The sequence below is a fragment of the Papio anubis genome, chromosome 1 (assembly GCF_008728515.1).
Source record: "Papio anubis isolate 15944 chromosome 1, Panubis1.0, whole genome shotgun sequence".
In the NCBI taxonomy this organism is placed as follows: Eukaryota; Metazoa; Chordata; class Mammalia; order Primates; family Cercopithecidae; genus Papio; species Papio anubis.
The window spans coordinates 32,090,758-32,115,388 of NC_044976.1; the positions used below are offsets into that span (position 1 = coordinate 32,090,758).

The 24,631-nt window shown below is 46.8% G+C and overlaps 1 protein-coding gene across 6 annotated transcripts in view; it reads right to left on the minus strand.

The window, feature by feature from the left end:
• Positions 1–24,631, minus strand: part of CSMD2 (CUB and Sushi multiple domains 2) — a 649,640-nt gene that overhangs the window by 393,674 nt on the left and 231,335 nt on the right. For all 6 annotated transcript variants that reach the window (XM_021939191.2, XM_021939203.2, XM_031666818.1 and 3 more), the window contains exon 5: positions 9,567–9,774. In XM_021939191.2, coding sequence (XP_021794883.2) covers positions 9,567–9,774 — 208 coding nt within the window. The remainder of the gene's footprint in view (positions 1–9,566; positions 9,775–24,631) is intronic.

Here is a 24,631-nt window from a genome sequence, read left to right on the forward strand (position 1 = left end):
AGACGAAGCACTTAGTACAAACCTGTTGCATGCAGTCAGACCCGTGGGGGGCAGGCCAGCTGCCCGACCTCAGCTTCCCATGCACAGAACTTTGCCAAGTCACAAGCTTTAGCAGAGCCGCTGTGCCTACTGCGACACCACCGGCTCACTTCCTGCTCCTCCCAGCTGTGGCTTTTGTTCTCTTTTTGAGAGCAAGTTCTCACTAGTGGAAGCAAGGAAGTCACACTGATACTCCATAGAGAGTGCTGGAGCCTTGGCCTTCACCCCTCCGGACACATTTGTGCCAGCAGCATGCTAAGGCACTAATCCTTTCCTACTGCTCTGCTGCAGAGCTTGTATCCAAGAGATACGGGAGATGAGATTTTAAAGGGCTGGTTATTTATGGCCTGGCTCCTGATGGATACAGCAGATGCAATTTCATGGGCTCCATCAAAAAAGGACAGTTACTTACTGTGACTTAAAGAGTTGCGATGTGTCAAGGAAGGAGAGAGAAGCAAGGGCGTCACAAGCCCACAGGAAGGCAAGAGGTCTGAGGCTCGGTTAGAATGGGCCTTATTTGCTTACCAGCTCAGCCAACAAGGGTTCAGCATCCTTAGTCATGCACCATCTGAGCTGTTTTCTGAGTGTCTCTGCTAGCTTGAGACCTTGACTCTGCCTTGCTCCTGACATTCAAAGAGGAAATCTCGGAGGACAGGTACCAGATCTATGCTACTTCCATGGACGAAGTTTAGGAGCAAATAGGACATTGAAATGATAAGTCTACATATGCAGTTCCCTCTGCCTGGAAGGCTGCTGCCTGAGTTCTTCCCTGTGAGTCCTTCTCAAAAGTCAGGTCTCAGCTTAAATCCTACCCTCCTCAGAGAGGTCAGATTCAGAATAGGGTCCCCACTGCTGTTATTCTCCATCCTGTTCATTTCCTTTATGACATGTGTCATACGTTTTACATTTATGTTTGAATCTTTTACTAACTTCAGTCTCCCCCAAATAGACCATAAGTTCCACAAAGGCAGAGGCCTTGTCTTCTCCACCATTGCGTTCCCAGTGCCAAGCTCAATGTCAAGCAGGAGAAGGGCCTGAGTAGCTTGTTTGAATGACTGAATGATGATAGAGAGATGCTGGTAATGAAGATGAAACGGTGAGATGACAGTGACCATAATGAAGGAGATTTTCCTGATGAAAGATGATGCTGGTGCTCACTGTGAAGATAACTGCTCATGGTCCTGCCAGGGTACTGAACACCAAGCTTTCAGGTGTAGCTGTTGATTTCTTCTGACCACCCTCACCAGTCTTATCCCAATGACTGTGAATTAGTTACCAAGGGCAGCTGTGTCCCTGCACGTCCAGTCTTATCTTCTTCCTTCTTGCAGCCTTGACTTCCCTATTAGTGCTCATTTTGTGCTGGACAGACCAATGGGCATGGCCATTCCCCACTCCACCCCAGCCCACTTCTTCTCTTGCGTTCCTCTGTTCAGTACATGGCCCCACCACAGTCATTCAGCCAGAAACTTGGTAATCATCAGCCCCTCCTCCTCTCTACCCCTTCACAGCTGCCTCAGTTCAAGGCTGGATTCTCTTGCCTGCGGAGTTACACAAAAAGTTTTATAGCTGATTTCTGGGCCTTCCTGTTTAACCCACTTAAAATTCAGAATGATTATTTTACCTCCCTGCTTAAAGTCTCTTAATAGCTTTCCATAGCTTATGGAATCCTCTCTGGCTTATGAACAAGGGGCAGGGTTCTTGCTCCTGGTCCATGCTCCTCCTGTGTTCACTTTGGGTCTCGTGTCCTGCTCTTCCTCCCTTGCTCCTGCACCTGACTTGCAATGCCCCAAACACACCCGGGCTCTTTTTGGCTCCATGCCAATGGCAAAATCTTACCCCTCAGTTCAAATTAAAAATCATCCTGTGGGACTAATTTTTCTGAACCCTTCCAGCATCACCACCCTCTTACAGGAAGGCTGATGACTTGTTTGAAGGACAGTCTTAGTTTCGGTCTTGCCAGGGCTGCCACTCCCAGCCTGAGTTTTGGGGAGGGCGGACAGTCACATGATCTGAGATCAATGAGGACATCCCTTGGCTACACTGGTGTTGAGGGGTGGGCACATGACTCAGGCTGGTCCACCAAGGTTTATCTGAGGGCTTTTGTAGGACCCATTAGGAAAGATATGCTCCCTTTCTGCTGGGATTGCCAAGACAGGTAGGTTATAGGGAGCTGAGGGTGGTCACCTTTGCCATCTCTTGGGAAAGCCTGCCTGAGAATGAAACTAACATACAAGAGAGCAAAGCCTCAGGAGACAGGGAGAAACATTATTTGCATGCCTCGGTCCAGCGCCGCCTGAAGTCAAGTTCTGGACTTTTCAGTTACAGAGGCCAGCACATTCCCTTTGTAGCTTGAGTTAGCTGGAGGTGAGTTTCTATTTCTTAAACCCAAAGAATCCTGGCCATGACATTTCTCCTTATTTCCTAGGGGAACTTCTTTATACCTCTTAGAAAAGCACCTAACACATGATATTGCAAAGCATTTAATTATATTCTGCCTCTTTGCCCCAACTGTGAGCTTCAGGGTCCAGCACGGTGCTTGGCTATTACATAAACATTTGTGGAAGGAATAAATAACTCCTTAGGAACCCAGACTGTGGCTTTGTCCCTCTGGCACCTAGGAGAGCCTCGTTCATAGAAGAGTCTCAACAAATGATTACAGAAAATAAATAGGGGAAAGTAACAAAGAACGTGAATGAGCTAAACCAATGGTTTGATAAAGTATATGTGAATAAATAAATAAGTGGATAGTTATTATTAACAAATCTCCATTGGCGTGCAATTCTCGTTCTAACTCTATCTGGATCTAAAGGCTCTTAAATGAAATATCTAGTTAAAAGTTGCTGAGATCAAATGGTTCTAGTTGGCTCAACTTCCATGTGTAAAATGCCTAATAACTAAAGCAAGATTGTTCAAGAGGAGAAAGAGTGTTGCTAGCACAATTTTCAAAGTGAACGTCTGCAGAATAGACAGGAGTTTTTGTATCGCCACCTACAAAAACAAAAGCAAACGAATGAAGGGAACAGAGTGAAGCAAATCCATCAAAGCTCTAAGGACATGAAAAGGAGGGATGAAATTAAGGAAATTTAATGATGAAACTCAAAGGGGTTAGTTGCTAGACCTACAGAGTAGGTTGAGCCTGGTTTCCAGGGAAATTCTCTTTCCAAAAACAGCCAAAGTCTACCCAGTGGCCACAGGGCCAGGATCTGGGAAGTCCAGACAGATAGAGCAGGCATTCTATTCCTCTGCAGGTGGAGGGAGATGCCTAGGCTCAAAGGTAGATGCCAGAGCCCCGGGGTGGATGCACGGTGGAGAGCATCTTCCTTAGAGAATTTCTGGGACCATTTCTTCTTGGACTGCCTCCCAGGGATCAAGGAACTCCCACATTTTGGCCAGGAGGACTAGGCAGAAGCCCTAGAAGAATGCCCTTCCCAACACCTCATCTCCTGTATTAAAATGGTATGCATCCTTCTCGACCTGTCTCAAGTGCAGCCTCTGCCTTGAGGCCTTGGTCTCCTGCCCCAGGACAGTGTTCTCCTCTGACCCCTGGAAGGTGCTCTCCTCTCTTTTCCTACTTTGAATGGTGGTGGAGTTTGTTGGCACACAAGTCTGTGGGGACTGGGCCTGGGAGTGTGGGGACATAGAGAACGGGCAGGCAGAGCCCATTCAGGGTGATCAGAGTGAAACAGATATAAAGGAAAATCAATGTACAGTGGCCAGGGCGAGGAAGAGAGTGGGAACCACTGGCCGAAACTGACCCACAGAGTCACAGCCAAGGAAATTGGAGGGGCAGAGGTTTGTTCCAGGATCTACACAGAAATCCTACAGGTGAGAAGGAGCTTTGGATGTCCCCCAAACCATACACACCCCACAAACATTCCTGAGGCTGGCACTTCCACTGGCCCCCAAGACAAGGGTGGCTTCAATTCTGAGCGCAAGTCAGACTCTGCCTGCCTGCCTTCCCTGTTGTAGGAAGAAATTGCCCCTTGGGGAGGGGCAGAGGAAAGAAGGAGAGAAGAAGGCCCAGTAGAACCCTCCAATCACATGGTCCAGAGAGAGCGAGGGGCACCAGGAAGAGATGCCCCTCCCATCTCTGGTAGTTGTCTCCTGAATGCCTTCTCCATACTTATGGTCCCCATCCCCCTACTCTGTGAGCACCCCCGTGTAGGGGCTGTGCCTGACTCACTGTGGAGTGTCTCTGCTTTCCTAGTCCTGCACAGAGCTCTTAGTGGTAGCTGCGTTGGTAGAATCCCCTCCCCTCCCCTCCCCTCCCCTCTCCTTTCCTTCTTTCTTTCTTGACAGAGTCTTACTCTGTCTCCTGGGCTGGAGTACAGTGGCACAATCTCAGCTCACTGCAGCCTCTACCTCCAGGGCTCAGGTGATTCTCCCACCTCAGCCTCCTGAGTAGCAGCTACTACAGGTGTATGCCACCACATCCACCTAATTTTTGTATTTTTTATAGAGATGGGTTTATGCATGTTGCCCAGGCTCATCTTGAACTCCTAGACTCAAGTGATCCACCCACCTCAGCCTCCCAAAGTGTTGGGATTATAGGTGTGAGTCACCGCATCCGGCCCTCTTCTGCTCTTCTAACAAAGCAGCTAACTGGCCAGTCTGGGGCTAGATCTAGGCACAGAAGTGATGCTATCCATAACGTGCTTGCCAAGTGCAGCTCTGGGAAGATAGTTCCAACAGAATCACTGTCCCCTCTTCTGACTTTTGCAAGGACATCCTCCAGTCTCACCCAGAGATTCTCCTCACATTAACCTTCTTTGAGTTTCCAGGCAATTCCCCTGGAAGCTAGATAGAACCAGGGCAGCCAGGCTGTGCCTTTCTGCTGGTGAGATGCCACTGGGCTAGAAAGCTCATATGTTGACTTCAGTGGGACCACCAAAAATGAGGTCAACAAGGCTATGAATTGCTGCGGTTGCCTCATCTTACTCTTTTCTTCTCAAAGCCTCATCCCAGGAGTATTGTACCTATGGTGAGCCAGGCAGCAGTTGCCACATTGTGCACTCTCAAGATGCTTTGTAGGTTGGTATACGGAGACCCATTTTTCAGATGCGGAAACAGACTCAGAAAAGCTGGTAAATATCCTAAGATGACACAACTACTGAGAGGTAGCGGGTTTTGAGCCCAAGTCTATCTGCTGACTCCGAAGCCTGCCCCCTTCCCAGGTGGATGCCATGGTGCAGGCTCGATATCTAATTCCAGAGAAACTGCACAAACTTCCTCTCCCGTATTCTAGGAGAGGATGTCTGGCTTTCCCTCCTTTCTTTTAGTCTGGGGAGGGTTCTGGAGAGATTCAGACGGAGAGCGTTGGGTATGAGGCAGAGGAAGGAGGAGACAGATTCTGGATCTAGTGGCTTCTCAGGGGTCTTCACTTTGCTGATTTTCTCCACCAATGGAGAGGCCAGTTCTGTGATGGGCTGGAGACCACTTGTACTCAGTATAACATGATCCTGATATCCTCCAGGGACCTACATCCCCATATTGTTAAAAGGGTCTTCTGTATTGCCAGTCCCAGTCCTTCAAAAAAGTCCTGGGGCCTCAGGAGGAAGCTTAGCAAAGGTGAGAGTGTTTCCTTAGAATGTGGTGGAAAGGAATGGAGCTCCATGATGGTCAGCGCCAAGTGACTGGGTCAGAGCAGAGCAGAGAAGGAAGAACCACCACCTCCACCCTCCAGCAGGGTCAGTGAGAGAAAATCTGGCTCCTATATTGAACTGGAAATGGAACTGTGTGTAAGGAGGGGCAGGTGTGTACATGTGCTTAAGGTGGTCTGGGGGCAGGGGATGACTTGGTGATGTGAATTTGGCAGCGACTTGGAAAGGTATGTGTCAGAGATGATTTGCCAGTGTGTGTGTGTGTTTGTGTGTGTGTTGGGGTGAGGGTTGCACACATGTATGTGTAGTCAGGGTGTAATACCAATTCTTCTCTGTGGGTTGTAACCCTCAGTCAGTCCAAGCCCAGCTTTTGCTCATGGTCACACATACAAAAATGCAATTAACTTTTAGGGGGAGTAAGTCTAAAATACTAGCGAATCTCTCAACATGTCAGAGCTACAGGGTCCAGTGCTCACCATAGTAACAGCTTTTTCCTGTTCAAAACATGTATTGTTGGATTCCCAAAGGCTGGTCCGGGACCAGCAGAACAGGCAGAATTGGTCCACTGATTGCTGCATATATACTGTTGGACACTCCGGTGATGGGCACACACTGTTATTTATGTGTGCTCCCCCCACCTTATCTTTCATGATGTCAGCACAACACTTCCAATTGATTACTTCCTGCCACAGTTTTGGCTTTGAATTGTCCTTTGTTTTATGAATAATATTCTGAGGAGTTGGCAGGTTTTCTTCTAACATCCTTACTTGGCAAAATAAAAAATGACCAATCCCATGTTTCGCCAATTGTTTGGAAATTCTACTAGTCCAGAAGCCCTAATTTAAACTCTCCTGTTGCTATCCCATTTAGGGGGAGGAGAAGAGTAGGGAAATGGAGTCAGGGAAATTGCATGCCACTCGCCCTTCTGAATCAGTGGGAACCTGTTATCTGGTAACGGAGGTAGTGGATGTTTTTTCCTTCAAAGGAATTCCTGTCTTCTTGATAGGTGAAGGGGGTGCCCAGTTGTCCAAATCCATCTTTGCTAATGGGATCTGTTGTTTTTATATGCCTTGGCACAGAATGCAAGAGAACAGCCTGAAATCTTAATGTATGCTTACAAAAGCGGTATACTCATAAACCAGCAGCATCAAACCTTTACAGGAATCCAGGGATCCATAAAGGAGAGGGGCAAGGAAGAGAGCTGATTCTTCCCACACATACATCCTGAGCCTCCAAGTTTGTTTATCCATAATTGCTATGCAAGTATAAATTAGAACAACAAATGCATCCTGCCTGGCAGTGGTGACACCAACCCTGTAAATAATTATAATTTAATCTTATAGCAAAGAGTTCTGAATGACTCCCCTAACAATTTCCTCTGCTTAATTCCTTCCTCACTGAGTGACTTAATAGGAAAAGGAACTCTTTCAGATTTGTTTCACTCCAAAAGTTTGGACAATGTGTAGACTCACACCTGGAGGGCAGAAGCTATAGGAGACCATTTGGCCCGCGGATGAACAAGTGAGTGGAAAAGGCCTTGGGACTGGAAGAGAGGGAACTGGCAAGGATATTCATCTTGGCACCTGTTTATAGAAGTGAAAACCTGGGAACCACCTAACAAGAGGTCTGATGAGTAAACTATGCTACAGACTTACAAGGGAATGCTACATAGCCTGGAAAACCCATGACAGATATCGCATGTTAATAGCATAATAGTATGCTGTCATGGCTTGGAAGACAGGCTTTAGTATCAAACTAACTTGGGGTTGAATCCCAGCTCTGCTCCTTACTCACCAGTGTGATCTCGAGCAGGTAGTATAAACTCTCTGGGCCTCATTTTCCTCTTCTGTAAAAGGAGGAAAACTATGCTACATATTCATAGAATTTTTATAAAGATGAAATGAAATTACAGCTCTAAAGAACTTATAACCTGTCTGGCACATATTGGTAGTAAAGGGTCAACAAATGATATTACTATCAGACCTTGTATATTTTGGAGGCATCTGTGATGGTACAGGAAAAAATTTCATGACACAATGATTAGCTAAAAATATATAACTACAGATATTTTTTGATCCTAATTTGGTAGCATTAAAATATATATAAATAGCCAGCTAGCTTGACCTAGGCCAAGAAAAAAGGTCAAGGGGGAGTACATCAAAATTTTAATAATTTTAATTTTTCCATACCTTTGTCGATTTTCCATGTTTTCTACAAGGAGCATATGCATTACATTTGCAATCAGTAAACAGGTATTTTACCAAAAGAGGCAGAGGTCCAAGGGTCTTCACACTGGGCAGGTCATCAGGATTCCAGTTGAGTGAAGACTCACCTAAACCTTCAACCCAACTCCTAGCTTAAAATCACCAGCTTTTGCTCTTGGACTAGTTTATAGACTGTCACCCCCACAGAGCAGGGGGTTTACCTGTGCTTCTCTCAGCCCTCTGACCAGGGTAGGAAATGACCTGGCCAGTTTCCTGTGACAAGCTAGCGGTGACACCAGGGTCTTCTGAATCCCATGTTGGCTCACCTTCCACTGCACCAGGAAACTTGAGTTTTCTGGTTACACTAGTTCCCAAATCTGAGCCTATATTTGGGAAGAATCCATTCCCCCTTTATCCCTCTTAAATATTTAATAGTCACACTTGGCTCCTACCATGGTTTGTCTGATTTTCTTACCTAATAGACAATGAGCTCCTTAAAAAACCATGTCTCACTCAACTGGTGTTCCTACCACCATGAAACCTGGCACAGGGAAGGTGTGCAATAAATGTGCCCCATTCCCCTCCTTTCCTCCTCTCCCTCCCATCTTCCTCCTCCCTACTCCCACTGACTGCCACGTCTCTGTCTTCTCTGACTCTTGCAGACACCCACTTTCTGCTCCGCTCAGAATCCTCAGTGACACCTCCTCCCACCCACTCCTATCCCCTCCGTCCATCCACTCTTGGAGCGTGGCCCCACCAGCCTCGGCCTGGCCCAGCCCCGCACCCAGGGCCTCCACCAGAACTGCTATTCCCACCAAGGCGCCCCCTGGGAGCCAACGCCGCGATGCCCACCTGACGCCAGGAAGTGGAATCCCCACCTTCAGCTGACACCATGCAGCAACTAAGGCTCCAATGATGCCCCATCCTTGCCTGAAGTACACCTGGACATACCCTTCTATTGGCTCCTGATGTGCTAACAAAAGTCCTCCTGATAACACAGCCACAATGACAATACAAGAGAGTGTTCCAAATGCCACAACACCACTTGTGATGCTTGTCACCCAAACAGGAAGCCAGATACTTCCTTAAGCCATGCTCAGTTTGAGCACATCCTGCGAGCCCAAGTCTGGGAGACAAGACACGATGGCTGTAAATCTTCAATAACTCATATCCTCCCTAACCCATCAACAACCAAGACTCTCCACGGAGCACACTACAGAAGAGCCTGCACTTTTTAGCCCTTCAGACACCGAGACATAATGCCTTCCTGATGTCTCAGGACCCTTGGAGTGGGAAGAATTAAGACTAAAAATGTTCTTGTGTCAGCAATGGTCACTTATGGTTCTAGTCCCTTTTTGGATGCTATGCATATGTCTTCCAGAAATGGAACAATATTTCAAATCATTTTACTAGACCCTGTCCACATCCTGAGACCAGAACATTTTTAGTGTTAATGCAAGTTATTCAACCAAGACCCATCATAAAATTCTTCAGCAAGAACATGTTTCAAATCACATATCGAAATCACTGTAAAAATTATCCCAGCTCTAAAAATATGTAGTGCTTTTTCATTAGGATGAGATGAAAGGACTGTAACAGTAGGTATACGGAAGAGGCTAAGAGGCCTCTGGCTGTGAGTCCAGGCGCTGAGGAGACTGTAAGCATCCTAGTAATTCACAGTTGCAGAGAATAGGGTAGGAAATGAAGGGGATGTTGTGCTTACCAGAGGGAGGAGCCTTCCGTCCCAGTGACTTCCAGAAAGTCGTAACCATCCTCCAGCTGAAAGTCAATAAAGACCAAGGCGATGGTGTCTCCCAGCTCAGCCAGGATGGTCCATGTGCAGTCGGCATTGTTATGGTACTCCGAGGGGAAGTGGGGGCTGGAGATGATGCCACTCTGGCCCCGCAGGGTCCCACCACAGGCATCATCAGCTGTGGGCACAGAGACAAGAGGCTCACATGAGTAGTCTGGTTTTCAAGCCCCTAGCACTCACCATGGGCTTTACCTGCAGTACATCCTTCTGTCTCCCAAGAGTACAATTCACAGTTTGTGGACATAGATAAAGCAGCAAATGACTTTGTTTGGATGAGTCCATCTGAGAAGCCTTAACAGAGGAAGTGTCATTAGAGCTGGGTTTTGATGAATGAGTAGGAGTTCACTAGATAGAGAAGAAAGGGAAGGACATTTCAGGGAAGAAGGAACTAAATGGTCATAAGCAGAGAAATATGAATGTGCAAGGCATGTCTAAGATAAACAGCTCTAGATGGCTCATCACAGGGTAAAAAAGAGGAATAATACAAGATAGTAATGGCATGTAGGAGAAGTCACAAGGCAGAGAGCACTGAGCCAAAAAGATTTGGAGACAGGGGAGTGCATTGGAAAGGAAATGGATTTTAGGGTAAGAAAGGTCTAGATTTGAATTTAGGCTCCACAATTTCCCAGTCATCTGCATAACTTTGGGAAATTTATTTTTTTAAGCCTCAGTTTGCTTCTCTGTTGTGATAACTGAATTAGATAGTTAATGTGACAGTAACTAGTATTAGCCAGTGACTGACATGTGGTAGATGCTAATGCAAAGTTCTCCTTTTTCCTTCCATTTCATCTTAAGGATCAAAGGCAGTGAAGAAGTATGATTAAACTTGCATTTTAGAAAGAACATTCGCTATGGTATAAAGGAGGTCTGAGTCAGGGAAGCACATGGGATGCTCTTGGTATCACCAAAGTCACCAAAGTCCACGTGAGGCTGGATGAGATCGAGCTAAGGTCGTGTGGAGGGTGGGAAAGGATTTATTTGAGAGATATTTAGGAAGGAGAATCTCCAGGAATCAGCAACTAGGAGGTATAAAATCCATGTTGCTGGTATAAACATCTGGATGGATGAAAGGTGCTATTTCTTGAGGCAGAAAACCCAGGAAGGGCGCTCCTTGTGGTATGGAAGGCAACCAGGAGTTCAGTTTTGGACACGTAGAAGTGGGTATGTCTGTGAGGCCTCCAATGGTGAGATCAGATTAACAAATCTATAGGAGCCATCTGGGCTACAGATAAAAGTGATCTTGTTTAGCAGTTCTGAACTACTCTTATTAATGTTCTTTACAGGGTCAAGACAATCATGAGCCAACTCATAGCATTTCTCACTGCTAACTTCTAAGTTTGTATGAGTGCAGAAATGTAAGAAATACACCTACTCTCCCAGAGTGGGTGCTTATGAAGGTTTCCCTCCTACACCCATTAACTGAGCACCTACTGTGGGCCAAATGCTGGGTAGGGCCAGCACTACAATGTGAAAAGCTTGATTTCTTCTCTGTTCTCAAGTTCTTCTGAGAGAGGAGGTGGGCAGGCAAGCCAGCAATGGCAACACAGAATAGTTATGACGGGGATGCTCAAGGAGCAGTGATAGCACATGGGTAGGAAGGGCTTTATGGTAGAGACAGAATTTGTATTAATATTCATTCACTCATTCATTCCTTCATTCACTCAACAAATGCTAACTGAGCACCTACTATGTGTCAGCCACTGTTCTAGGTGCTGGGGATTCAGCTGTGAATAAAATAAAAATTCCTATCCTCCCAGAGGTTACATTCTGATCAGAAGGATAAAGACAACTCCAAGATAAATAATTAACTCTATGGTAAATGAAGTGGCAAGTGCAGAGGAAAATGGGGTGTCTGGTGTTGGAAGTGGGGGTATGGACATTTCAGAAAGGGTGGTCAGGAAAGACCCCACTGAGAAGTTGACATTTGAACCAAGACTTGAAGGAATGAGAGAGGGAGTCACATGGTTATCTGGGGGAAGAGCATTCACAGCAGATGGAACAGCAAATGCAAAGGCCACAGGGTGCAGAGGCCTGGCACCATTGAAGAGTATCAAGAGACCGAAGGGCTGGGTGCGGTGGTTCACGCCTGTAATCCCAGCACTTTGGGAGGCCGAAGCGGGTGGATCAACTGAGGTCAGGAGTTTGAGACCAGCTAGGCCAACATGATGAAACCCTATCTCTACTAAAAATACAAAAAAAAAAAAAAATTAGCTGGGCATGGTGGCGTGCACCTGTAGTCCCAGCTACTCAGGAGGCTGAGGCAGAAGAATCATTTGAACCCAGGAGGTGGAGGTTGCAGTGAGCCGAGATTGTGCCATTGCACTTCAGCCTGGGGAATAAGAGAGAAACTCCATCTAAAAAGATATAGAGATATATATATATATATATATCTAGAGAGAGAGAGAGAGAGAGACCCAAGGGGCTGGAATGCAGGAGGAAGAAGGAAAGTGGCAGGGGATGAGGTTAGTAGAGGCAGGGCTTCCGAGCTAAGAGGCAGGGCGACCTGAGAGGCCAGTGTAAGGATGTGGACTTTTACTCAGAATGAGTTGAGAAGCCAGTGGAGGGTTCTGGGCTAAGGATGATATGATGTCATTTGTGTATTAACAGGATCCCTTGGGATGCCAGGTAGATAGCAGACCAAAGAGGGCAAAGGAAGAAGCTGGGGGCCTCTTGAAGCTACCACGATAATCCAGTGAGAGGCAATGGTGGCTTAGACCAGGTGGTAACAGTGAGACATAGTCAGAGTCTGGCTTCGTTTCCAACACTGAGCTGGCAGCATACATCAGCTGAGGGCTGCCTGCCTGGTAAACCTCAGGGGAGAGGGTGTTTTAGGCAGAAAAACAGCAAGGACAGTTGAAGTTGGGGATCGTGACATATTTAGGGACTTATTAGGCAGGACCATCTGAACGGAAAGGGACATGCAGAGATGACAGAGCTGGGCTGGGCAGGACGGCAAGAGCTGGACTGTGAAGGTCCTTGAATGCCAAGTAGAGGAGCTGAGGTTCTATTCTCCTCCCCTCTTCCTGCTTTGCTAACCCCAACCCAGCTGCCCAGGCCCCAGGAAGCAGGAACGGGGAGAAGGTAGGCAAGATTGGCCTTGCTTGGCTTTAAATCCAGTTTAGTGGTGCTGTTGATTTGTTTTATCAAGTTGCACAGTATTTCTGCCTTGAGTATCTCTCTGGCAGGAGGCTATGATGTCTGACATCTGAGGCAGAGTTTGTCTCCTTCTGATGTAAATAAATTCACCGTGAACATTACCAGGGAGATAAGCCACAGGAGCCAGCCAGCAAACGAGAGATTTGTCAATGTTGTTCCCAGCAAGCATTGGGCCCACTGGTTCCTGACAGTCCTGTCACTGGCGCTCACTACACCAGGTAGAACTGTCTTCAGCCCTGGGCACAATGGCTGCGTCTCGACTGTACTGGGGAAAGGGATCATGGTGAAGGAAGGGGCTTTAACCCCGAACCTTCAAAAAGGTGTAGGAGTGTGCTCAAAGGGAAGAAATAGAGGGGTTCCAGGCAGAGCAAACAGGCCCTCAGAGGCAAGAAGGCCTGGAAGGGCACGCTGCTTGGGTGAAGGCCTTGATGGGGCTGCCGAGGTGTTTGGACTTTCCTCTGCAGGTGCAGGGGAGTCATGGTAGGTGTGGAGAGGAGGGTTTTCAGCACGAAGTACAAGTCCAGACCTATTTTAGAAAGATGATTTGGTCCCGTAGTAATGGATGAATGATATGGTTTCGTGTCCGAGGAAGGTGGCCGGTGGGGAGACCAGAGACAGAGAACGAAGAAGAGGTTGTTCCCATCATCAAAGCTGCAACTAGGGAGGAAGGAAAGAGAAGTAGCAGGAAGCGATTTAGGAGGCAGGCTGTGGAGGAATGAGAGGGTGAGGTCTCCAACAGAAAATGGATGGTGAAGGAGAGAGCGGAGACAGGGACGCTAGAGGAGACGCAGCTCTGCAGGAAGAGTGATGGCCCTTCCTCCCCTGCTCTTCCCTACTCCCATGTTGAGTGTGAGATCCTGGGGAATAAACAGATGGGGATACCTATGGGTCTGAGATCCCAGAGACTGTGAGGCAGGGAATCAGCAGGACAAAGAGGGAACCTGCCACCACAGGAGTGGAGAAGGCTGGGGACTGAACAGACATGTACGGAGCAGGCAGAAGCAAAGATACCTGAAAGAAGAGAAGGTGGGAAGGGAGGGGCACTCAGGTGGAAAGTGAGCAGGGACCAAAGAGAAACATTAGAGGGAGGGAGTGGCTCAGGAGCTGCAGAGCAGGCGCAGCCACTCTGTGTGGCCAAGTCTCTAATCAGGCCCTTGGTCCACATGGTCTCATTTAATCTGGACTGCACAACCAGGTGGACAACAAAGAATTCCAGAAGAAATGCAGGTTTTGGGGGAAAGACAGTGACTCCAGAGCCTTCTGCCTACCTCCAGTCTTAGAAACCCAACTAGATATTCCACATTGCTCTCAAACCCAACCCAACCAAAATCACTCTCATCCTTTCCTCCCAGAAGCCTAGCCTTCTTCCAGACTTTCCCATCTTGGAGTGTCAGCACTATTCACCCACTTCCTCATGGCAGAGGCTCAGGGGACATCCTCAACTCCTCCCGCACCCCCACATCCAGCCAGAGACTCACCTGGCAGTCATCTAAGTGGCTCTCAATTCTGTCCCCCGCCATCACTGCCATTGCTCTACCCCAAGCCATGTCACACTCCAAGTTAACCAGAGCCATGAAGCCCCCTCCTGGTCTCCAAGCCTCCTTCCTCCTCCAGCCCATCCATTCTTTCGGTTTTGCAGTTTCTAAAATTTTATTTTTAATTGACAATAGTTGTATGTCCTTATGGAATACACTGATGTTTTGATATATGTATGTATTGTGGAATGATTAAATCAAGCTAATTAACATATCAATCACTTCACACACTTTTTTTTTTGCATTGAGAACATTATCTTGGAGCACTCCTTTAAAAAGCTTTATTGCTATAAAACATTTGCACACTTTTATGGGGTATATGTGTTATTTTTTGACATGTACAGTAGGTGATATAATTTGAATGTCCCTCCCAAGTCTCATGTTGAAATGTAATCTCCAGTACTGGAGGTGGGACCTGGTGGGAGGTGTGTGGGTCATGGGGAGGGATGCCTCATGGCTTGGTGCTGTCCTTGTGATAGTGAGTGAGTCATCTCGAGATCTGATTGTTTAAAATTGTGTGACACCTCTTCCTCACTCCCTCTCTTGCTCTTGCTCTGGTCATGTGAAGTGCCTGCTCCCACTTCACCTTCCGTCATGAGTAAAAGCTCCCTGAGGCCTCCCCAGAAGCTGAGCAGATGCTGATGCCGTGCTTCCTGTACAGCCTGCAGAACTATGAGCCAATTAAACCTCCTTTCTTTATAAATTACCCAGTCTCCAGCATTTCTTTACAGCAATGCAAGAAAAGCCTAACATGGTAGGTATAATGATCCAGTCAGGGTATTTAGGACATCCATCACCTCAAGAGTTTATCATTTTTATGTGTTGGAACATTTCAAGTTCTCTCTTCTAGCTATTTTGAAATATACAATACATCGTTGTTTTAACTATAGTCACCCTAGTCTGCTATTGAACATTAGAACTTATTCTTCTTTCTACCTAACTCAGGGGTCCCCAACCCCTGGGCCGTGGACTGGGACCTGTTAGAACCTGGGCTGCACAGCAGGAGGGAGTGTTGAGCAAGTTATTTAATGCCTGATGATCTGAGGTGGAAGTTTCATCTTGAAACCATCCCCCACCTCCTGTCCATGGAAACATTGTCTTCCATGAAACTGGTCCCTGGTGCCAAAAAGGTTGGGGACCACTGACCTAACTGTGTGTTTGCACCTGTTAACCAACCTCTCTTCATCCCCTACATCCTCCAATCCTGGACACACACAGCCTTCCCAGCCTCTGGAACTATCAATCATTCTACTCTCAACCTCCATGAGATCCACTTTTTTAATTCCTCGTATGAGTGTTAGGTGATATTTGTCTTTCTGTGCCTGGCTTATTTTACTTAGCATAATGACCTCCAGTTCCACCCATGTTCCTGCAAATGACAGGATTTCACTCTTCTAAAAAAAAGAAATAGAGATGGAGTCGTGCTGGACATTGCCCAGGCTGGACTTGAACTCCTGGGCTCAAGAGATCCCTCGCTTCAGCCTCTCAAGTAACTGGGTCTATGGGCGCATGCCACTGCACCTAGCTAAGTTCATTTTTTAACATCTGGGTGGTACTCCACCATGTATGTGTGTGTATATATGTATATCACATTTTCCTTATACATTTATCCAATGATGTGCACTTGTGTTGATTCCATATCTTTGCTGTTATGAATTATGTTTCAGTAAACACGGGGGTGTAAGTATCCCTTTGATATATTGATTTCCTTTCCTTTGGATAAATACTCGGTAGTGGAATGACTTGATCATATGGTAGTTCTATTTTTAGTCTTCTGAGAAATCTCCATACTGTTTTCTATAGTAGCTGCACTAATTTACATTCCCACCAACAAAGTATAAGGGCTCCCTTTTCTCCATATCCTTGCCAACATCTGTTGTTTTTTGCTTTTTTAATAATGGCCATTCTAACTAGGGTAAAATGATATCTCATAGCGATTTTGACTTATACTTCCCTGATGATTAGAGATGTTGAACATTTTTTCATATACCTGTTTGCCATTTTTATGTCTTCTTTTGAAAAAACATCTATTCATGTCCTTAGCTCACTTTTTAATGGGATTATTATTATTATTATTATTTTGCTGTTGAGTTGTTTGAGTTACTTGCACATTCTGGACATTAGTCCCCTGTCACATGAATAGTTTGCAAATATTTTCTCATCTTCAACAGGTTGTCTTTTCACTTTGTTGATGGTTTCTTTTTCTTTGTAGAAGCTTTTTAGTTTAATATAGTCCCATTTGTCTATTTTTGTTTTTGTTGCCTGTGCTTTTGAGGTCTTAGCCATAAAATCTTTGCCTAGACCAATATCCTGTAATAACTCCCCTATGTCTTCTTCCAGTAGTTTTATAGTTTCAGGTCTTAAGTTTAGGTCTCTAATTTATTTTAAGTTGATTTTTGTATATGGTGAGAGATGGGGGTTTAGTTTCATTTTTCTGCATAGGGTTATCCAGTTTTCCCAGCACTATTGAAGCAAATGTCCTTCCCCTAATGCATGTTCGTAGTGCCTTTGTTGAAAATCAGTTGGTTATAAGTATGTGATTTTATTTCTGGACTCTATTCTGTTCCATTGGTCTATGTGTCTGTTTTTATACCAACACCATCCTATTTTGGTTATTATAGCCTTGTAATATATTTTGAAGCCAGGTAGCATGATGCTTCCAGCTTTGTTCTTTTTGCTTAAGATTGCTTTGGCTATTCAGGCTTTTTTTGTTGTTCCATATGAATTTTAGGATTGTTTTTTCTATTTCTGTGAAAAATGACACTGGTATTTTGATATAGATTACATTGAATCTGTAGATTGCTTTGCAGCCTCTGTCCATTCTTCACAGAGGCCAGAGTAATACTGGAAAGCATGGGCCTGATTACACCACTCTCTCTGCTGGAACCGTCAATAACCCCCATTGTCACTCAGGATAAAGTGGAATACCCGATGACTCACAAGGACCTTACAGGGCCTTGCCTCATGCCAGTCTCTCCTTCCCTATTATCTGCAGCCACCCTGGCCTCCTCGCAGCTCTTCCGATTCACTAAGCATTGCCTTGCTCCAGGGTCTCTGAAAGTGTTATTTTCTCTTTCTGGAAACTTCCTCCCTATCTCGTTGGGCCTGACTGCCCCCTACCCTCCGCCTTTAGGTCCCAGTGCAAGTGCTGCTTCCTCAAGGATCTTTATAGAAACAGAAAAACCCCTCCCCCATCATATACTTTCTGAGTACCACATATTTTGCCATAATTAATGATTTTCCATAATTAATTGATCAATTATGTCATTACTTAGTTAACATGTAGATAGTAAACTCCATGAGAACAGAGGCCATGTCTGTTCTGTCCCGAGCACCTAGGAGATTTTCTGGCATATAGCAGGCACTTGACTAATATCTGCTGAACAAATAAATGTAACAGGAAACTGAAGCTCAGAGAGGTTAAGTAGCTTTCCCAAGGTCACATAGGAAGTGGCTGAGTCAAGATTTCAGTTGAGTCTCTCTGGTACCAGGATGGTGGTCTCCTCTGCTATAAGGCACATCCCTGCTTGACAGTGGTTTGGTAAGCCATCCTGAGATTTTCAAACTTCCCAGCTGTAGGCAATGATTTCTGGACTGTGCTAGAACTGAGGACTTGAGAACTTGAGATCCTCTGGCCAGAGTTACCAGTATCCTCTTAAGGTGGCACCTTTACCATTTTAGCCAACCCTGCCTCTTGGGCTCATCTGACACCCTGGCCCTGGCATCATCCTGTTTTGATTGAAGATCCTGCAGAAGCTGTTTGAAGGTTTTCTCACACTTTAAACAAGGCATCATATTTCATGGCTACAACTCCAGAGTCATAAAATATAACCTTCAGCTGACACCATAGTCCTAAAATATTCATTTACACTCTTTCTCCTTCTCTGGCAATGGGCATTTTGCACCACCATTAAGTCATGCATATTCTGAGGTGCAGGTGTGTTATGCTGAGAGTTGCCTTTCCAAGTTTATGACTTTATTTACGATCAACTTAAGTTCTAAAGAAATCTCTTCAATTAACCATAATTTTAGAGAACTATCCCTCAATCCTCTTTGATATCTGTTAACTCTACAATGACTGACAAATTTCAGGTGGGAAACGGAGAAAACAGGACATTATCCTCTCCATTTCAGGCCAGCTCTAGGGTACCATCTTGCATGCCTAGAAGATTTGGGGTTCTTGGAATTGGTTTCTGTTCATATCATCTTTCCCAGGACCCCTCAGCCTCTGTGGAAATGAAGATGCCAACAGGCCCCAAAGGAGAAGCCACCATCTTGCAATTCCAGTGCAAGACTGACAGCACCAGGGCAGGAGTGCCCCAAAGCTGCAGCCCACCCCCTTTTCTTGTGGTGAATCGTTCCGTGTGTCTATCCATGCTGGGGCCCCCATAACTTGCTCAACTTCTTCAGTCCCCTCTTCCCGGGGACTTTGGACTCTGCCCATTTATCCTTGGCTTTATCAGTGACACTCCTTAAAATGAAGAAATGACCAATTCCAAGAACATCACTATTGCCCCCAGACTCCTATAGTTACAGCCACCTGAGGTATCCTTCTGAGGGGAAGAATGTAGACAGGACATGGTATTTGATTACATGACACTTCTTATTGAGCTTTCATTATGGGCCAGGCATTGTGCAAAATGCTTCACCTGCATTTTCTCCTTTAATCCTCAAACCTGCGAGAGCACAGGTATTATCATGCACATTTTACAGATGAGGAAACAGACTCAGCGAGTTTTTAAGACTTCTTTGTGGCCACATAGCTACTAAATGTTGGAGCTAGGGTTTGAACCCAAGACCTTGTGACTCCAGGCCCACACCATTACTCACCTATTTCCCTGCCTCCTGGGCCTCAGTCACTGTAATCCTGTTCCTGACATGGGCTAGGAGCAGGCTCCTGGAAGCAACAGGCCGTGGAAATGGGGTTTTCCAGGCATGAGACGCTTCCTCCTGCTCCTTTCTCTTCTGCCTAGGGGCCTTTGTGCTGCCTCAAAAGTGTTAGCTCAGCTACTGGTGCTCAAGTGGAGGTGGGTGAACCTTGGGTCTGGCTTTCTTCATAGGATGGAAAAGTAGTTCCCAACCCCCACCCTGAAACAGCATCTGCCCAGCAGAATAACCTCAGGCCCTTTCCCAGAGGTGTCTCTCCTGAGGAGTTCATGGAACAAGTTAAAGTGGAAGGTCAAGGGGAAATCACAAGACACTGCCAGTCCCTGACTGGTGGAGCCATGCAGTGAATGCATGCACCTGCAGGCCAAGCTCTCAGGCCCTGAACCACCAGGCTGGAGAAGCTCTGGAAATCACAGTGTCATTGTGAGTCTCCTGCTGTGGGCCAGAGGCCACCATCCTTGCCTGCAGTGGAGGGTGGTGGTCAAGATCATGGCTGTTAGGCACGTGGACTTGGGCTGAATCCTGGCTCCACCACTCTCAAGCTATGTAATCACAGGCAAAGCACTGAACCTCTCTGGGCCTCAGTTCCCTCATTTGTAATAGGAGGTGACAATACCTTAACCTCCTTCAGATTTGTGAGGATTAAAACAGGTAATGCAGGACCTGGCACTTAGTTACGGCTCAATAAATGGTGGCCAGTGAGGCTGTGGCAGTGAGAATGGCAATGATTGATACCCCTCACTGGATCATAACCATGAATAGGCCCTCTGCTATGTGCTTAGCATTTATCAATGTGAACCTCACTGCCAACTTATGAGTTAAGTACCATTATTATTCCCATTTACAAATGAGAAAACTGGGGCATAGAGAGGTTGAGTAACTTGTCCAAAGCCACTCAGCCAGTGGGTGTAAGTGGCAAGGCCAGGATTTGAATCCAGGTGACTGGCCTCCAGAGCCCATGTTGTGAAATGTTCTGGTATAGTATCAGTAATTGCAAAGGTGATGGAAGGCTAGTGATCCCAGCAGTAGTAGAGGTATCCTATAGTAAAGAGTGGCCTCGGGTAGCTGTGGTCCCTGCTAAGGCCCCAGTGCTCAGAATCACTCAAGGTGCATAGTGTTTAGTGTCTTCTCCATGTTGTTAAAGTTGATCAACACAATGGTGTCCAGCATGGAGTGCCCAGACCCTCTTTGCTATCTACAGTGTTGCCCTTTTTTTTTTTTTTTTTGAGATGGCGTCTTGCTCTGTCACCCAGGCTGGAATGCAGTGGTGTGATCTCGGCTCACTGCAAGCTCCACCTCCCGGGTTCACACCATTCTCCTGCCTCAGCCTCCTGAGTAGCTGGGACTACAGGCGCCTGCCACCACACCCAGATAATTTTTTGTATTTTTAGTAGAGACGGGGTTTCACCGTGTTAGCCAGAATGGTCTCGATCTCCTGACTTCGTGATCCGCCCGCCTCAGCCTCCCAAAGTCCTGGGATTACAGGTGTGAGCCACCATGCCCGGCCCAGTGTTGCCCTCTTATGCCTCTCCCAGATACCTTTCTAGCATAGGACTCCTCCCAGATGCAGAATTAATGCCCCCATTTGGATGTCTCACAGGCATCTCAAACTTTACCCAGACAAAGTCTTGCTTCCCTTTAGGGCACACACTTCCTGCCCTCTGTGCCAGTCATCTCCATCTTGGTCATTGGCATCCCCACCCACCAGCCCTCCAGAAAAAGCCTCGGAGTCAACTTTGATCCTTTATTCTATCAGCCATCCAATCCATCCCTAAGCACAGCCCCAATCTATGCATGTCCCTCCACCTCTACTCCAGCCACCCTCAACCAAGATGCAGCATCTCCAGCCTGGTTGCCCATAATAGCTGCTGCCTAACTGGTCTTCTTATTGTGCCTCTTGCTCAGCTAGTATCCAGCATGATCTTTTTAAAAAATTAAGTTAAATTGAACTAGACCTCTGCTTCAAATTCTCCCCTGGTTGCCTCCTGGACTCAGAACCAAGCCTATACTTTTTTTTTTTTTTTTTTTTTTTGAGGGATGGAGTCTCATTCTGTTGCAGTGGTATGATCTCAGCTCACTGCAACCTCCACCTCCTGGGTTCAAGAGAGTCTCCTGCCTCAGCCTCCTGAGTAGCTGGGATTACAGTCACATGCCACCATGCCCAGCTAATTTTTAAATTTTTAGTAGAGACGGGGTTTCACGATGTTGGTCAGGCTGGTCTCAAACTCCCGATCTCATGATCCGCCCGCCTCGGCTTCTACCTTCTTACCCTGCTTCACCCCATCCCTGCCCTCTCTGCCCACCCCTCACTCTACTTTTGCCACAGGGGCCTGTTTTCTGTTCCTCTAGCGTGTCCAGTACTTTCCCCCACCTCAGAGCCTTTGCACTTGCTGCTGCCTTTGCCAGGAATGCCATTTTCCAGGTTTTCATACAACAGGCTCCTTCTTGTCATTCAGGACTCATTTCAGAGGCCACTTCCCCAGAGAGGCCTCTCCTGACTGCTCCGTCTAAAGTTGCCTTCCTCATCACTGGCTAAGACTTTATTTCCTCATAGCTCCTACCACCACCTGAAATTTGTTTATTTGGTTTGTGTATCTGTTTTCTGCCTCCTGGTTGTTAGGAGATCCAAGAGATTATGGAATTTGGTCTGACTTGTTCATCATTGTAATTCTGAGCCTAGAACAATATTTTGTACTTAATAGGCAGTCAATAAATGATAATTGAATTAATGACTGGCTGGCTCATAACAGGCACTCAAGAGAAAGTTGTTGAGTAGCCAAGTGAATGAATGAGGATGCAATCATCTCTGTAAGGCTGCTACTTGTGTCCCACCTTTAAAACTTAGAGGGATTTAGCAGCACCCTGGCAACCACACAGCTAGGGGCTGGCTTAGCTAGGGCTGAACCCAGGCCAGTCTGTCTCTATGTACTGTCCATACCTGACACCGCCGCTTCTGTTTCATGTTCTGCAGGCTTCTTCCCCTGGGGCCAGAAAATTTGGAATACAGCTCATCACTTGCAGTCCAAGCTTCTGCAGACCATATTCCCTCTTCCCCAGGTATGGCTGCAGACTGCCATGTTTGGCTTGAACCTCAGAGGCCAAGCACTTCTTGCTCTGGCTAGCTTTCTCCCTACCACCTGCCTCTCAGTCCCCAGCGCATATGAACTCCGTTGCTTTCCCATACAGCCTTCTTTGATCCAGGGCCAATGGCCTTCACAAGTCAGAGGCCTGTTGCTGAAATTCACATGGTCTTCCTTCTTGTGGATCAAAGAGATGACACAAAGTTCAGCCCCTCCCAGGGACCTCTGCCTTTGAAAATATGCCCGGTGTGACACAAAGTGAAGGGAGGTCACAGGCCCCATCTTCCCTCTGTCAGCTGGACCGAGTCCTGATGGGTCAGGATCTTTGGGATGGGCCTCCTTGGGGGTTGGCCTCACACCTGCTCCCTTCTATTCCCAGCTGTTCCTTATTCCCCCAACTCCTAGTCTGTGCTATGTCCCCAGACCAAGTCCACCCTCCAGCTGGGCACATGACATTTCCTAGATAAAACAGACACATACGACTCTCCAGTCTGCTCTAGGAAGCTTTGGACTTAAAGAGATTGTCATTCAGAGCTACTGGGCAGGTGGGGTAACCCAGGCTAGTAATTTCCCTTTCGGCCTTGTATGCCAGCACGATTCTGATGGTGAATTAGACCCATCCAGACAGCCTTTCATTCAGCAAATATTTACGGACCACTGCCCAGTGGATGAGGTTTATCCGCTCGCAGATGCCAGCTCTTGAGAGTTCTACATGAGAGGAAGAAAGGCCAAAAGGCTTTTAATGCTTCCCAAGTATGAACCCGTTCACTCTGGCATGACCACCGCTGCTGGCACAGGATGGGTGTATGGTGGGTACTCTTTGTTCCTGTTTAGCTTGGCCTCCTAAGGAAGAAGGGTTTGGGAAATCACTTTCGTAAAATCACTGACATTACTGAGGATGTTTCTTAGGATATTCTTATAGCCTGTGGGAATTAGAACAGAGAGATGGACCTGAAAGTAGGGAGGTGGCTGGGGGTGGGGGGAGGCCCTAGGGTGTCTGAGAGTAGGAGAGCCATTTTATTCTCTCCCAGCCTTTGAGCAGAACCACATCTCAGTCCCCTCAGGCAGCAGGGGGCTGGAAGCCCTTCTGGAAGCAGGACTTGACATCCTCAGCTGGCTTCCCTAGGGCGTTTGGAAGGGAGCATTCTCTGGTGTGGCTAAAGCGGAAGCTACTTAAAATAAGTCTAAGAGACAGACTAGAAAGATTGGGGTGGGTCTCTTTCTGGAAGAGCCTTGTGCTCCATGCTAAGGAATCTGAACTAGACCCTGTCAGTGATGAAGAGCTACTAAGAGACTGAGCCGCTTAGTTTTGTCAGATCTGTGCCTTAGAAAGTTCTCCCTAGCAATACAGGTAGGAATGGGCTGGTGTGAGCAGGAGAGAACAGGGGCACACCTGCCTACAGAGGGTCAACCTTCAGTGAGGCAAGTGAGAGACAAGAGGGCCTGGACCACCATCTGAAGAGCGACAGAGATGTGGAGGGAGTGGGCTGGTGCAGAGGGACATGGGGGCCAATGAAGCGATGTGAATAGCAAGAAAAGCAAGAGTGTAAGATGCCCTGAGGGGTCTGGCTTGGCCACCGTTGGTGGGGACACTCTTCACTGAGCTGGAGAAGACAGCAAAAAGAGCAGGTTTGGGGAAAGCAGGAAGAGAGAGGTTTTCATGGGCCAAGTTTGAAACACAAGCTGAGGAGAACTTCAGCACAGTTCACTATCCACGCGGGCCTGAAGCTCAGGACAGAGAATGGGGTTAGAGGTGGGGATTGGAGAGTTGCCCCCTAGTAACAATTATAGCAATATAGTAGATGAGAAATTCCAAGAGATGGAAGAAGTCCCCAGAGAAGAGGCCACGCTTGGCCCTCCCGTATTTAAGGGGAAGGAGGGTGGAAAGTCAGTGAAGGAGAAGGAGGGAAAGAATCATCATCATTTCAGAAGACGAAAAAAGAACTGGAAGACTTCAGAGAGTCGTGCCACCAAAAGACATGCCACCTCCGCCCAGGCCCATGAATTTCTGTGTGGTGTGAATGCTAGAAGAGTGGTATCTCTCCACCCTGCTCCTTCCCACAGAAAGGCCAGCTCTTGCTGCCTGCTGGGCCTGGACATAAGGACACTGGGTTGTGAGCCTTGGTCAGACCTAGAAGACCCCCAAGAGGTAGAAGACCGCCATGAGGTGCCCCTCATCATCACTTATCTCTGGCTGATGGGGTAACAAAAAGATATGTTAACATCCAGCCCCAGAGTTTCTTATAGAATGAGAGTTCTCTTTGTTCAGGAAAATACTACCCTATACCTAAATAGCTTGGATGAGGAGGGGAGACAT